Here is a 17,239-nt window from a genome sequence, read left to right as displayed (position 1 = left end):
AATTAAAACTTAAAAATTAGAAATTGAAACTGAAGAATTATCAGTATGGCACATTTCCATGAAAGGTGTTCGTGTTTATTGGTACTCTTAAGACTCTTCACACTCAATGATAGGTTGTTGTTCATACATCGGTAACTCTTTAAAAGACCAAGAAACAAAACGCCTATGCTGCTCATCGTGGCACTTTTTTTTTTTTTTTTGTCTCTTGCAATTTGTTATTTTCAAACTAGTCCTTGTATTTGGCGTTTTATTTTTCTACCAGTAGACAAACGAACGTATGTGTGAGTAACACTCTTATAAGTACTATCGTCTGAAATCTGTCAATGTGGAGGAAATAGGAATCACATGTGTACTCGATCTAACAGGTAGATTATACACAGACTGATGTGAAGAAAAATATAATGAAGAAACAGTACAGATTGGTATAATTAAAAATGTTTCTCCAGGTATGACTGTAATGATTTCAGTTACATGTGAAGGCCGTTAATTCTTCCTATTCCTTTGTTATCATAGTCAAGAAGTCACATTTCACATAATCAAATGCCTTCGATGATTTTTGCATGACTATAAGTGTTAAACAGAAATGGTTTCCAGGGATTTGGAAAGGATAACATCTCTCTTGAGAGCCTCCAACCAGGAAAAAAACACACATCCAAAAACAACAGGGAAGTAAAATCTATGGACTCATTTACAAAATACCACAATTACATGCTGGGATGTGATCATGAAATTTACATATTACCCACCTACTCTAAACTTGCATTGATTGGTTATTACGAACTGCATGATTTGATGACTTAATCATGTTCCCCCTTCTTCGCCTAATGGATGCATTTAAGAGAGCAAACTACTAAGTGTTTGATATTTCACTTCCGTTATAACGACCACAGTTGAAGCGAAAGTCTTGACAACGAAGTAAAAATTCGAGTCCCATAATTATCATCTTTATTTTCTGTTTGTACGGATACTGATAGGCTATAACACAGTTTTAACATAGGGGAAGGATTTGAAGAGTTTGTTCGCAAAAAGCCCCAATAATTCCATATTTGCCAAATGGAGATATTTGCGATTAAAGGTCAAGAAAAATAAAGAGAATAATTAAAAAAATGTTGCTTCTTTTGACCATAACTTCGAAATGTACCTTTATACATGTATGTAGTGACCAATATATAATCTTAACGGTATTATTTTGTACTTTATGATAGAGACCGTACTTCAAAATCTTCAAAAATAGACTTATTGGATTTTGCGAACAAACTCTTCATTTGTAATACCGGGAGTCCCCTGTAGTTTGGTGATTGACACGATTGTCCAGTCACATGGCTCGGAACACGATGGCGCCAAGCAAAGAGCCAATCAGCAACGTTACACTCGCCAAGATGTGTTCTGCGCCAGCTGTCGTTATCTCCATCGTAGTGTGCTTGTCGGCACCATAGCCTGCCTCCGGTTCGGCGGAGTTGCCCATCGCAGGAGTCTCCGTAGTAGGCATGGTAGGGTTACTGACAGCTGAAGCCGGAACAACGTTGCAGTTGTCCGTATCGCACACGCAATAGGAGCCTGTGATATCGGTAACTGTGACATCGGGTGAGAAGGTGTCTTCTATTGACTGAGCAGCTGGACCCGCGATAATGGCAAATATATCCGGGCTTAGGCAGTTGTCCGGCCCAAACGGCAGGCCGTCAGTTCTCGGGTCGCTACAGTTTAGCTGCGTTAAGGTCACCGTACCGTCACCATCTGTGCGTATGTTTCAAGGGTTGGAAGGAGGGCATCAGAGGGAGGGAGAGAGAGAGAGAGAGAAAGGAAGGGAAAGAGAAAGGAAGAGAGCATTATGGTAGTAGGCCTACACCCTTACCATCTTTTAATGCCTCTTTTCAATATTTTTCCCATTTCTAATGGTGAGTAAAGTTCATTCTATGTTTTTGTTTGTTTTTCTCTCTTAAAAGAGAGAAAAGATATAGGATCAAAGCGAAGTACGATTACAATATTAGTTAGGCCGATGCCGATAATCAAGATGAAGGCTGAATTGATGACGACCAAAAAAAAAAAAATACTCATAAACAGGAAAATCATAAGTATTATTGTTATATTATTTATATTATATACATATAAATATTACATATTATGATATAAGTTGTGTGTGCATGTGTGTGTGCGCTTACGCGTGTTTGTGTCACACAAGAAAAGAGAAACACAGTCTTCAAAACGTTTGGTGCATTCCTTACATGATGATAATAAAAATGACAGTAATGGTGATATCAATAATAACAATAATAATAATTGTAAATACTTATAGTGCAGTTTCTAGTATACTTAACTGCGCACACCAATGTAATCGAAACAAGAGAGACAGAGTGATTAGTAAACAAGATCATGAATCAATTGAGTTTCTGAATATAGAAACGACCCAAGTTCATGGAAGACCATTTCGAATAAACTTAAAAAAACAACTTCATATCTTTTTTATTTGTCCAATAATATTCTATTTAACTGTGATGGGAAGGCAACATTGTATATACAAATTAGAACATATATTATTATGACAATTAACATATACATTAGTTGTGGAGAGCCCATTTTGTGTGATGGACTTGGGTCGTTCTTTGAATCATATACATGATATTCTGCTATAGAGATGAGAGAAGGATGAGAGAGGGCGCTATTAATATGAATGTAAAAATGACCCAAGTCATTTGTTCTAACATTCATATAAGATTTAACTCATTCATTTCAGGCACTTCCGTTGGTAATTAGGATTTATCATTTATACACAAGATGAGTCTTTTTTTATATTCAGGTCTTCAATTCTTCACTGATAAAATTACAATCACGATATAGAACTGAAAGGGACTGATGTTAAGTGATAATAATCGAAACGAAACGCTTCACATTCTGTCGATAGGATTTAGGTTTCTGTTGCTAGCTAAAAAACAACAGCACCAACAAAAACAATAATTACAAAGTATATTTCGTTTCGTACTGATACAGTCAGTGTTTTTCCACAAACGTCCATTTCTGTTGCCGGAAGTGTCGTTTATGAACAAACGAAAACGAAAAGATGAACCGACATTGATTAGGTCAGGGCAGCATTCGTAAGAATATAAAAACAGAACAAATAAAAAGAGACCCGACGGCCTCGCGCCTACTGGAGTATCGCAAGTTCAACTTCCATACGTTCATAGAAAATGAATCTGGCAATAACATCTGCGAAATTTGTAGAATATTTCTACATGCGTTTTCAAAAGAAGATCACAAAACTAACTTTGCAATACCTGGATCAGCCATCAACAAACTTGAAAGTGCAAGCACTGAAATGTACAATGCATTTTCTTGTATAGTTATTCTCAGACGACTCCTGGTTTGAAAGGAGGTGATTTTTTGAAAAATATCTATAGAAATTAAGGATTCTGTGACCCCCCTCGTGCACCACCAGATGAGTTGCGGTGTTCATGCATACAATCAGCCAAGTAGTTATATAGATTATTCTGTTCATCATCATGTCAAATTTGCTGAAAATAGGCGCCTACTTGGTCTCCACCTCCAACAGGCCCTGAGGCCTCTCTCCTATCACCCGCCGCAAAAAAAATAAAAAAAATAAAAAAAAAATGGAAATACGACTGGCAATGTCACTCATATAGCTCAATTTTTCGTTGAAGACAAGATCATCTGGGGATTCTTGAATTTGGGGGCTTTTGAGCAGGGGGAAGGGGTACTGTGCATGATACTCTAAAAGAAAATGGCACCATCCCAGGGATCGGAATTAGATAATGCCTATTTGGTAAAATCTGTCAGAGGGTTTTCAAGGAGAGGCTGAAAATGTGAAAAATGGACCCTAAATTGGGCCCCTATTGAGGGTCGGGGGGGGGGGGGAGGGGAAACACCCCAGATCCAGCATGGAAAAAGAATTGAAAAGATGTCACCAATGCACTCATTAAACAACCTTGTTCTATTATGGCCAGGCTCCGCTGTCACGTGGTCATGCATGATATTTTGCAATAATTGCTGACTGGCATTTTACGATACCATCATGCGGTCCTAAGATCGGTCGTGGTGCACATTAGTCAGCGAAGCAATCCAATTACAGAAATGAAAACGCATAACTTGTCAAGATGGGAGGACGAGTTTCAAAGGTATACGAAGAAGTGTATCGTAGCATTTACGTACAGGTATCACTGCTCAATGGAAATATAAACTGCTGGGCCACACACGTATCCGGGCAAGGCATTGTAGTTGGTGACTGGCAGGACAGTGTCACCGGTAGGTCAGTTACTCCCAAAGCATCAGCGCCTCCAGACAGCAAGGCTTGCAGAGTTGGCGATGTTGACGTCATCTCCAGACAGGTATTACACGTGATGGCGTCAACTAGACATTTTAACGAAAAAAAAAAGAAAAAAATATATATATACATATATATATATATATATATAAACACTGTATATATAACGAGAGAAATACAGTAAACGCCATGTGAAATCTTGTTTCTTTGAAACTCATCTTTTCTTTTGACGATTTATAAGGTGGGGGCGCCTTTGGCATAGTGGATAAGACTCCCGACTCCCGGTCGGAAGACCCGAGTTCGAATCCCGCCCAGTGCTTACGTACCTGGACAAGATGTTTTTACCCACTATGTCCCTCTCGACCCAGGAGTATAAATGGGTACCTGGCAATGCTAGCGTAATAATAATAGCGGGGCCCTCTGGTATAGCAGTGGCAACACTGAAGAGGCTACCCATGGTAAATAAGACCCTATTATTATTATTATTATTATTATTAGGTGATACGCTATCAGCGTATCACCTATTGTAATTGTCAAAATTTCTCTTTTTTTTTTATTAGGTGATACGCTATCAGCGTATCACCTATTGTGATTGTCAAAATCTCTCTTTATTTTTTTTTATTCTTCTTTCTTTCTGGACAATTTTGTGTCGTCAATATCTCAAGAATGACATTACGAAATAACATGACATTTTCAGTCAACATGTCTCATGACAAAATCTAGCCACAATAAGGTTTTCATGACAGTAACATATCTATGACGTCATCTAGGCGCCATTTTGTGATTTTTGGACCTTGTCACATGATCGATCATAACTTCATAACTAGATGTCATTTCTGTATCATTTTCGGTGGACATCAAGTTCAGGTCACGCTCTATCTTACTTTTTAACGCTAGTTACACAGGTCATCATTACGCGCGCGTAAGCGCGCGTCAAAATTTCAAAAGGCTCAAAACGACTTCCCAATGGGAAATCTCGAAGTTTCAGACAATTTTAAGCGTTTCAAACATTTTCTCGCGTGCGCGTCCGTCCGCGCAATTTCGCGCGCAGAGCCCGTAAGCAACATGAAAATGCAATTTTTTTGACTGATTTGGATTCCTGATACTTTGAGTAACAATATCCATTGATTTCTGATCGATTTCGACCTATAACAAAGGAATGCACTGGCGTCAAAGTTGAAATTCCACGTGCGCGTCTTTCTGCAAATATAGTGAAAAAACATGTCTTTGTTTATTTCGCCATAGCTCTTTAAATCGTCCGTTGACCCTATATTTCTATTGCATATTACAAAAGTATATGAATTGTAAATAACATTCCTGGTATCAATATTGCCAGGAAAACGCGATGACGTCATCATATCGTCATTTTAGATGAAAAAAGTGGAATTGATTTTTTTGAGGTACTGTTTCTGACATTCATTTGCTCGTATCTCTGTTGTTTAAGCTCAATATTATCCCAAATTCAGATATGTTGCAGTTTGAACATTTGCCTTTCAAGTCCATGTAATGGTTTTGAAATATGATGACGTCATCACACTAGAAATTGTGATTAAAGGTAAAGACTCAAAATCAGACAAGTTTACGTGTTATGTCTATGGGAGGTGATTTTTTTTTAAACCATGCATTGACTTGACAACGTTTAAGCACCTTTACCTCATCTGATTTTGCTCCATTTCCTCTGAAACATAAATATGTTGTAGCTGAGACAATAAGCTTTAGTAATCATGCATTTTATGTTTTCAAATCTCCTCATCAGGTTGACAATTTTGCAATTTAAAACTGAAAATGAGAATGCAATCTCTACGGAACGATTCCCAATTTTTCTTTGCAACTGTATATTGATCGAATCCACGCTGCCACTTGTGAGAAGTTGAATAGCGCCATCACAAGTCGACACTGTCACAATAGTATTTAGATTTAAGTTTCGCACTCGATCTTCAGGACAGCCATGTGGCATAATCGGTTAGCGCGCTGGTTCTTCATAACGCCATACCGGAAGGTGAGAGGTTCGACCCCCGCAGGACTTTTATCCGTTCTTTCTTTTTTTCTCTTTTTTTTCGGCAGTTCAGCTTTACTCCGATGTCATTTATCGTATTATTTTATCAAGTGTACGTAACCCGTGAACACGGCTGCTCTATTTCCCTTGCTTTGTATTGGAGTTTGGAGATTGGGTTTGCTTCAATAATTTTGTCACACTTAATGTTGTAAATTGCCCCTTGTTACAGTGTCCCGCTTGCCACCATTCGTTTTCTCTTTCCTTTTCTCTTCATTTGTTCTTGTTATACTGTAGCAGGATATTTAGGAACGTGTACGTTTACATAACTAACATGAATGGGAACTGAATTAATTAACTCTAGTCCAGGTGCATGGCGTCTCGCTTATCTCTTTGGAATTCCAGGTTATTGTTTGACCAAATAACGGAGTTAAAGACAGGCAGGGAAGGAAGTGACTTGATATTGCTTCATAATGAGGAATTTCGGGCAACACCTTTCCAAGTGTAGTGATTATGACGGGGTTCTCTGTCGTTTATTTTCGTCATGGCTGTTTCACTAGTTAGCCATAGGTGATATATGTTGCTGGCATCTGGGAGAAAAGAACAGATCAGTACCAAACTGGAATAGCCCTATAAGCAATGTGGTAAGCGTTCAATTTTTTGTATCATCTTTCTTCTTTAAAGTCAATCACTACTGATCGAAATACGCAATATAATATGACACGTTCCACTGGTAGTTTAGGCAAAGGGAGTTAATGCATGATGCAATGATAAATGTGCTACCATTGATTTTAGAGACGTCATTGTGGTGTGGTACTGGTGATGGTAAGGGAACCATAGATTGCTTTTAAAGTAATGAGACAATCATTGGACCTTTGCATCAAGACCGTATTCCCATCTAGAATATAATGCATGTTCGTGCGGCGTTTTTTTTTTAATCCTGACGTGGACATTTTCTTTTTCTTGTTTTTAATTTAAGAATGTTATATCTAAATTTGTTTCTTTCCCCTAACATTTGTTTTTTTTTTGTTGAATATAAAGTTAGACGTTCCGTGATCGAGTAGAAGAGCAGCGATTTAGTTACAGTTTCAATGCATCTTGTTTACCATCTTCTCTGACATTAAATTGATGGTTTTTATATTTGACATTGTCTGTCTATTTGCCAGTTTATGCTCATAAACCACTGCTATAACAACTAATACATTTGCTTCACCTGTCACACGCAATGACATGGATTGCAGTTGTGCATGCAGTTTTCCTTTTGCCACCTCTCGTTTTTCTCTCCCCTTTTCCCTCACTTTGGTTTTGTTATACTGCAGATGGGAATGATTACAATAGCATAACCCAACTTGAAGTAGGAATGAGAACTGAATAAATTAACTCTGGGCCAGGTGTATATAGCGTCTCGCTCATATCTTTGAAATTTCAGGTTGTCATTGTTCGACCAACGGAGTTGAAGACAGGCTTTATGTTGCTATAGAGGTATCTCGCGCCACATGAATGGAATGCATACGCTGTTTAGTATTAGTAATACACTTTTTCATGCCCATCCCTGCCAATAAAAGTGTGTTTGACGGGGTTCTGTGTCATTCTGCCTACGAGAAAGCAAAGTTTTATTTTCGCCATGGCTGTTTCTCTATGCGTAGCCGTGGGTGATGGGTGTTGTTGGCATCTGGGCAGTAAAGAACCGAGTATCATGCTATAATACCCCCCCCCACCCGTTAGGTTCTAAGCGTTCAATACGGTGATATATCTTTCTTCATTATATCAATCACTGCTGATGGAATTACAGAATTGTGTTATGACACGTTTCACTCAAAGCTTAAAAAACAAAGTTTATGCACGATACAAGTAATGGTGCATGAGTCCTATAGGCCATTGATTTTAGATGAGAAATTATGATATGCCTATAGTAGTGGTGTCATTGATTAGGAATTAATGACACGATTAAGCACTCCTTCCACTTCTAACTGTCCCCTTTGAATGTGTGTCGATCACGTGAGATCGTCATAAATTATCATTCACGTATAAGCTTACGTTCAAAGTGTACTCTTAGTTGGAGGAGACCTATAGTTACATGGTTAAAGGTGATGTCTCTTTCGCTAGAGCCGTACGTTTGGCCCGTTTTTCTTTTGCCCTTTTCTCTTTAATTGAGGTATCACTTTCGTCCAGGATAAATCACATTCTCATGTAAACAGACTCACTTGCTCTATATCCCCTGTTTTGTATCGGAGGCTTCATTGGTTTTACTGCTGGTAAATCTCACAGGCTTGTATATAGTTGTAAGAGCTCTCTGAACTGATCATTGTGATAGCAAGATTATAGAGGGAGTCATATTGGTTATGTAAATAATGGTCAAAGGTCATGTTTTAAAAGGCCACTGTTAAAGCCAGGATGGTTATAAACACTTAATTGTCATGTTTTATTTGTACGTGCCGAGGATCACTTGGACCCCGTTTACAGTGCGAGGCTCGGCCGCGTTCGGTGTAAACGCGCAAAAGGCCAAATGCGGGGCCAAAATTGGCCTCGCATTAGGCCACGCTCTGGAGGTGGTCTCGGCCGCGGCCGAGCCGCGGTCGCGCCCGGCCTTTTTCTCAGTGTAAGCGCAAACTGGGCTAAATGCGCGGCCAATTTTAGTCTGGCTTCCAAACCCTCGCCTGTACTATTTCGCTATTCAGGATATTAACCACTTCAACGTCGAAAACTAGTATAGTTTAAGGTGGTTTTGTCCTGCAAAGGATTTTCTCCTTCGACAAAGGCCTTTGCCCGAACGGCGACTTCGTCGCCACGGAATTCAGTTGGCAAAGGATCTGAAAACCAGACAATACCAAATTGCGTTTGTTTAAAAGTGTAGAGCGCCACTACGACAAAATATTGAAAGGTTCGAATCAAAAGCGCGGCCGAGCCCGGCAGTGTAAACGGACTAAATTGCGGGGCTCGGCCTCGCAATTGAGGTTGTCCTTGATTGCAGCTCGGCCGCGGCTCGGCCCAGCCCCGCACCGTAAACGGGGTCTAAGTTTATGCACTGTAAGTACTCAAAAAGTCCGTAAATCGACTTAGTCGCACACGCACAGAATTTCCACTTAGTTTGTGTGACAGAAAAACAAATGTGATCTGAATAATGTAGGCCCAAAAAAGTTCAACTAAGTATCTCATTAGAACTTCAAGGTTCTGTATTACATTCTTTTCTTTGTCGATCACGGATGACCGACATCTGATGACCCCAAGCGTATCACCTAACTCGTCTTCGGTGTGACGAGTTTCATATCTCGTTCTTCTTTCTTTCTGCCACATTTTGTGTCGTCAATATCTCAACAATGACATCACGGAATGACATGACATTTTCAGTCAACATGTCTCATAACAATATCTAGCCACAATAAGGTTTTCATGACAGTAACATATCTATGACGTCATCTAGGCGCCATTTTGTGATTTTCGGACCTTGTCACATGATCAATCATAACTTCATAACTAGATGTCATTTCTGTATCATTTTCGCTGGACATAAAGTTCAGGTCACGCTCTATCTTACTTTCTAACGCTAGTTACCAAGGTCATCATTAGGCGCGCGTAAGCGCGCGTCAAAATTTTAAAAGGCTCAAAACGACTTCCCAATGGGAAATCTCGAAGTTTCAGACAATTATAAGCGTTTCAAACATTTTCTCGCGTGCGCGTCCGTCCGCGCAATTTCGCGCGCAGAGCGCTTAAGAAACATGGAAATGCAATTTTTTTGACTGATTTGGATTCCTGATACTTTGAGTAACAGTATCCATTGATTTCCAATCGATTTCGACCCATAACAAAGGAATGCACAGGCGTCAAAGTTGAAATTCCGCACGCGCGTCTTTCTGCAAATATAGTGAAAAAACATGTCTTTGTTTATTTCGTCATAGCTCTTTAAATCGTCCGTTGACCCTATATTTCTATTGCATATTACAAAAGCATATGAATTGTAAATAACATTCCAAGTATCAATATTGCCAGAGAAACGCGATGACGTCACCAAATCGTCATTTTATATAAAAAAAGTGGAATTGATTTTTTTGAGGTACTGTTTCTGACATTCATTTGCTCGTATCTCTGTTGTTTAAGCTCAATATTATCCCAAATTCAGATATGTTGTACTTTGAACATTTGCCTCTCAAGTCCATGTGATGGTTTTGATATATGATGACGTCATCATACTAGAAATTGTGATTAAAGGTAAAGACTCAAAATCAGACAAGTTTACGTGTTATGTCTATGGGAGGTGATTTTTTTTCAAACCATGCATTGACTTGACAACGTTTAAGCACCTTTACCTCATCTGATTTTGCTCCATTTCCTCTGAAACATAAATATGTTGTAGCTGAGACAATAAGCTGCAGTCATCATGCATTTTATATTTTCAAATCTCCTCATCAGGTCGACAATTTTGTAGTTAAAAACTGAAAATGAGAATGCAATCTGTACGGAATGATTCCCGATTGTTCTTTGCAACTGTATATTGGTCGAATCCACGCGGCCACTTGTGGGAAGTTGAATAGCGCCATCTCAGTCAGCACTGTCACGACAGTATAATCATACATTTAAGTTTCGCATAGAATCTCCAGGACAGCCATATGGCGTAATCGCTTAGCGCGCTGGGTGTTCATAACGCCATACCGGAAGGCGAGAAGTTCGACTCCCGCGGAAGTTTTCTCTTTCTTTTTTTTTTTTTTTCCGGCAATTCAGCTTTACTCCGATGTCATTTATCGTATTATTTTACCAAGTATACGTAACCCGTGAACACGGCTGCTCTATTTTCCTCGTTTTGTATTGGAGTTTGGAGATTGGGTTTGCTTCATTAATTTTGTCACACTTAATGTTGTAAATTGCCCCTTGTTACAGTGTCCCGCTTGCCACCTTTCGTTTGCTCTTTCCTTTTCTCTTCATTGGTTCTTGTAATATTGTAACAGGATAGGTAGGAACATGTACGTTTAGATAACTGGCAGGAATGGGAGCTGAATTGATTAACTCTAGTCCAGGTGTATGGCGTCTCGCTCATCTCTTTGAAATTCCAGGTTGTTATTGTTTGACCCAATAACGGAGTTGTAGACAGGTTTTATGTTGCTATAGAGGTATCTTGTGCCACATGAATGGAAGGCATCACTGTTTAGTAGTAGTAATGAACTTTTTCATGTTGTAAATGATATAAAGATATGAATTTCACATCCAATCTTCGGGACAGCCGTGTGGCTTTATAGTCGCTTAGCGCGCTGCATGGTCATTATGCACTACCTTAGGACGAGATGTTCGGGACCCGCAGGACGCTATTATTTTTTTTTTTCTCTCTCTCTCTTTCTTTGTTTTTCTTTTGGCAGTTCAGCCTCATTCCGATGTCATTACCCCACGACACACAGTCACTCAAGTTCCCCCTTTTTTTTTTGTCGGAGGCTGGAGGTTGGATTTGCTTCATTTATCATACGTAATGTTGTAAATTGCCCTTGATATACAGTGCCCCGCTTGCCACCTTTCGTTTTCTCTTTCCTTTTCTCTACGTTTGTTCCTGTTACACTGCACAAGACAGGTCGGAAAATAATTTACATAACTCAACTGGAGCAGGAATGGCAACTGAATAAATTAACTCTAGGACAGGTGTATGGCGTCTCGCTCGTCTCTTTGAAATTCCAGGTTGCTATTGTTTGACCCAATAACGGAATTGTAGACAGGTTTTATGCTGCTATAGAGGTATCTTGTGCCACATGAGTAGAAGGCATCACTGTTTAGTAGTAGTAATGAACTTTTTCATGTCCCTCCATGTCAATTATAGTGTGTTCAAAGGGGTTGTGTGTCTATCTGCCAAAGAAAAGGAAAACCTTATTTTCGCCATGGCTATTTCTCTATACGTAACCGTAGGTGATGAGTGTTGTTGGTATCTGAGCAGTGAATAACACAACATCAGGCTAAAATCCCCCTTTTATACGCGCTAAGCGTTCAATTTGATATATCTTTATTTATGTAGTCAATCACTGCTAATGGCGTTACAGAATTATGTTATAACACCTTTCACTGAAAGTTTATAAAGCAAAGTTTATGGACAAGGCAAGCAATTGTACATGAATAATACCAATGATTTCAGAGGGAAATTATGGTATACCTAAATGTAAGGGTATCATTGCTTTGGAATTGCTGAAACAATATCTTGGCACGAGGTCTTCCACCTCTAATAACTGATCCCTTTAAAGATGTGTCGGTCACGGGTGATCGTCATGATTCATCTTTCACGTAGAAGCTTCCGTTCCACACTCTTAGTTCGAGAAGACTTACCATCATACTTCAAATTGTGATTAAAGGTAAAGACTCAAAATCAGACAAGTTGACGTGTTATGTCTAAGGGAGGTGATTTTTTTTTTAAACCATGCATTGACTTGACAACGTTTCACCACCTTTATTTCAGCTGATTTTGCTCCATTTCCTCTGAAACTTAAGTATGTGGTAGCTCAGACAATAAGCTGCAGTAATCATGCATTTTATTTTTTCAAATCTCCTCATCAGGTTGATAATTTTGCAGCTAAAAACTGAAAATGCGAATGGAATGTGGACGAAACGATTCCTGATTCATCTTTCACATACATAAGTTTACATTCCTCATATTTTCTCGTCGAGACGTATGGCCGAGAGGATAAAGGCGACGTCACAAGATACGTGAGGTTGCACACGTACGGGTTCGAACCCCATAAGAACACGAAACAAAATACTTACATCTTTTGCTTTTTTTCTTTTATGGAGTATTCACCTTCGTCCATGTAGAAATCACGTTTTCATGTAAACGTACACACACACACACACACACACACACACACACACACACAATATCCCTTTGTTTTGTGTTGGAGACCACATTGCTTTGACTGGCAACTTGGACTTGAAATTACAAATGTTAAAGTGAAGATGGCTCTTAAAAGACCGCATGGCCATGTTTGATTTTTTTTTTTTTTACAATATAAAGACCTATTGGTAAATATTCATTCACATATCCTTTCCAATCAACTTACTTGGACACGCCGACACCACACGAAATTTTCAATTGGTTGCATGACAGAAACAATTTCATCTGAATTATGTAGGACTGCATAAAGAATTGGACTTCACGAATATTTCTCAATATTATATTATACTTCAAGTCGCTACTTAACATTATTTTCGTTGTCGATCACTGAAAATGAGAATGGAATCTGGTCGAAACGATTCCCGATTTATCTTTGTAACTGTATATTGATCGAATCCACGCGGCCACTCGTGGGAAGTTGAACAGCGCTATCAGTCACTTGACGTATATCGCCAAAAAACTGAATATCAATGTAAATTTGTGTTGTGTATAGCATACATAGATAGATTTAAGTTTCGCACAGGATCTTCGGATCTTCCGTGTGGCAGAATCGCTTAGCACGCTGCGTGTTTATAATGCCCGACCGGAAGGAGAGAAGTTAATCGAGTCCCGCAGGACTTTTTCCTTTTATTTCTTTTTTCTTTTCTTTTTTTCAGCAGTTCAGCTTTACTCTGATGTCATGAACACAGCTACTCTGTTTCCCTTGTTTTGTATTGGAGTTTGGAGGTTGGGTTTGCTTCATTAATTTTGTCACGCGTAATGTTGTAAATTGCCCCTTGAAACAGTGCCACGCTTGCTACCATTCTTTTTCTCTTTCATTTTCTCTTCATTTAGATTTTGTTCTTGTTATACTGTAGCAGGATATTTAGGAACGTGTACGTTTACATAACTAACAGGAATGGGAACTGAATTAATTAACTCTAGTCCAGGTGTATGGCGTCTCGCTTATCTGTTTAGAATTCCAGGTTGTTATTGTTTGACAAAAACGGAGTTAAAGACAGGCAGGGAAGGAAGTGACTTGATATTGCTTCATATTATATGAGGAATTTCGGGCAATACCTTTCCAATTAGTGTAGTGATTTTGACAGGGTTCTCTGTCGTTTATTTTCGTCATGGCTGTTTCACTAGTTTAGCCATAGGTGATATGTGTTGTTGGCATCTGGGAGAATAGAACAGATCAGTACCAAACTGGAATAGCCCTATAAGCAATGTGGTAAGCATTCAATTTGTTGCATTATCTTTCTTCTTTAAAGTCAATCACTACTGATCGAATTACACCATATAATATGGCACGTTTCACTGGTAGTTTAGGAAAAGGGAGCTAATTCAATGCAAGATACAATGATATGTGCTACCATTGATTTTAGAGACGTCATTGTGGTGTGGTGCTGGTGGTGGTAAGGGAATCATTGCTTTTAAATTAATGAGACAATCCTTGGAACTTTGCATCAAGAATATAATGCATGTTCGTGCGGCGTTTTTTTTTTTTTTAATCCTGACGTGGACATTATTTTTCTTTATCTTGTTTTTAATTCAAGAATGTTATATCTGAATATGTTCGATTTAGTTACGGTTTCAATGCATCTTGTTTACCATCTTCTCTGACATTAAATTGATGGTTTTTAAATTTGACATTGTCTGTCTATTTGTCTGTTTATGCTCATAAAACACTGCTATAACAACTAAAACATTTGTTTCACTTGTCACACGCAATGCTATGGATTGCAGTTGTGCATGCAGTTTTCCTTTTGCCACCTCTCGGTTTTCTCTCCCCTTTTCCCTCACTTTGGTTTTGTTATACTGCAGATGGGAATGATTACAATAACATAACCCAACTTGAAGTAGGAATGAGAACTGAATAAATTAACTCTAGGCCAGGTGTATATAGCGTCTCGCTCATCTCTTTGAAATTTCAGGTTGTCATTGTTCTATCAACGGAGTTGAAGACAGGCTTTATGTTGCTATAGAGGTATCTAGCTCCACATGAATGGAATGCATACGCTGTTTAGTATTAGTAATGAACTTTTTCATGTCCATCCCTGCCAAGAAAAGTGTGTTTGACGGGGTTCTGTGTCATTGTGCCTATGAGAAAGCAAAGTTTTATTTTCGCCATGGCTGTTTCTCTATGCGTAGCCGTGAGTGATGGATGTTGTTGGCATCTAGCTGGGCAGTAAAAAACCGAGTATCATGCTATAATACCCCCCCCCCCCCCCCGTTAGGTTCAAGCGTTCAATGTGATATATATTTCTTCTTCATTATGTCAATCACTGCTGATGGAATTACAGAATTATGCTATGACACGTTTCACTCAAAGCTTAAAAAGCAAAGTTTATGCACTATACAAGTAATGGTGCATGAATCCTATAGACCATTGATTTTAGATGAGAAATTATGATATGCCTATAGTAGGGATGTCATTGATTGGGAATTAATGACACGATTAAGCATTTTCATAATCCTTATCCTTCACTCTAACCTCCGTGAAAATATCATATTTGAATTCAACCAATAAGATGGTAAAAAATGCATGCATTCATGTTTTATCAATATACAATGTATGGACTTTCCAAACATTCAACAGCGATTATCTCAAAATGAACATTGTGTGGGTTAGCACTATATTGCATCGACCCCTTCAATTGTCTATCAAGTTCATGTCGATGTTTTCTAATTTGATGACGTCATCATACTAGAAGTTGTGATTAAAGGCAAGATATCAAAATCAGCGAAGATTACTAATCGCTGCCTCATGTTCCTGTGTTTGATCGTCCAGTCAATACCAAACTGACGACATACGTTGAATATGTTATACTTTGAACAATTGTCTATCAAGTCCATGTCGATGTTTTCTAATTTGATGACGTCATCATACTAGAAGTTGTGATTAAAGGCAAGATATCAAAATCAGCGAAGATTATGTGTTATGTCTATGGGGGGATTTTTTTTAACCATGCATAGACGATAACGCTCAAGCACTTTTACCTCACTTGATTTTGCTTCATTTCCTCTGAAACTTAAGTATGTTGTAGCTGAGACAATAAGCTGCAGTAATCATACATTTTATTTTTTTTCAAATCTTCTCATCAGGTTGACAATTTTGCAGCTTAAAACTGAAAATGAGAATGGAAGGTGGACGAAACGATTCCTGATTCATCTTTCACATACATAAGTTTACGTTCCTCATATTTTCTCGTCGAGACGTATGGCCGAGTGGTTAAAGGCGACGTCTCAGAGACGTGAGGTTGCACACATTCATTCATTCATTCATTTTCATTTTCATTTCATTTATTTCATTCCTTCTTTCTTTTTCGTCAAACATAACACGAAATGTATCAGAAGATATAACATAGGCATGTATTCGACTTTACATGGTAGATAATGGTTAACAAATACGAAATTATACATGCATACCGGCAAAATACAAAGTTATGTTTGGAGGATAAAAAAAAAGAAAGAACTGAGAGGTTCACTGAAAAGCATGCTTGTAAATTGTGAACCACTCGAAAGGATTCTTGTGAATACATTAAACTTTTTTTTTTTTTTTTTTTTACAAAGACAGGAGAGAACAAGACAGTAGAAACACAACGACATTACATGACTTTACAGTAGGGTATACCATGACACATGCGGGTTCGAACCCCACAAGATCACGAAACAAAATACTTAGCCATTTTACTTTTTTTTTTTCTTCAGTGGTGTATTACATATTCGTCCATGTAGAAATCACGTTCGTATAGAAACGCACCTATACACACACACACACACAATATCCCTCTTTCTTGTGTTGGAGACCACATTGCTTCGATTGCTGCAAAATTTTGCAGGCTGACTTTATCAAACCGATTATAGTATAAGTAATGACGACTACGGAGGTGTTGTACTTTGAACAATTGTCTTTCAAGACCATGTCATTGTTTTGTACTTTGATGACGTCATCACACTGAAAATTGTGATTAGAGGTAAAGACGCAAAATCGGACAAGTTTACGTGTTATGTCTATGGGAGGTGATTTTTCTTTTAAACCATGCATTGACTTGACAACGTTTAAGCACCTTTATCTCAGCTGATTTTGCTTCGTTTCCTCTGAAACTAAAGTATGTTGTAGCTGAGACAATAAGCT

The 17,239-nt window shown here is 38.5% G+C and overlaps 1 protein-coding gene across 1 annotated transcript in view; it reads right to left on the bottom strand.

The window, feature by feature from the left end:
* Nucleotides 1-1,315: 1,315 nt before the first annotated feature.
* LOC140226510 (uncharacterized) overlaps nt 1,316-17,239 on the bottom strand; it is a 29,773-nt gene continuing 13,849 nt past the window's right edge. Inside the window, exons 2-3 of the mRNA XM_072306969.1 lie at nt 4,162-4,359; nt 1,316-1,734 (exon numbers count right to left, since the gene is read on the bottom strand). Of these exons, the coding sequence (XP_072163070.1) occupies nt 1,316-1,734; nt 4,162-4,359 (617 nt within the window). The remainder of the gene's footprint in view (nt 1,735-4,161; nt 4,360-17,239) is intronic.

Source organism: Diadema setosum, chromosome 3, assembly GCF_964275005.1.
Source record: "Diadema setosum chromosome 3, eeDiaSeto1, whole genome shotgun sequence".
Taxonomy (NCBI): domain Eukaryota; kingdom Metazoa; phylum Echinodermata; class Echinoidea; order Diadematoida; family Diadematidae; genus Diadema; species Diadema setosum.
This window is presented reverse-complemented; position numbering and strand designations above follow the sequence as displayed.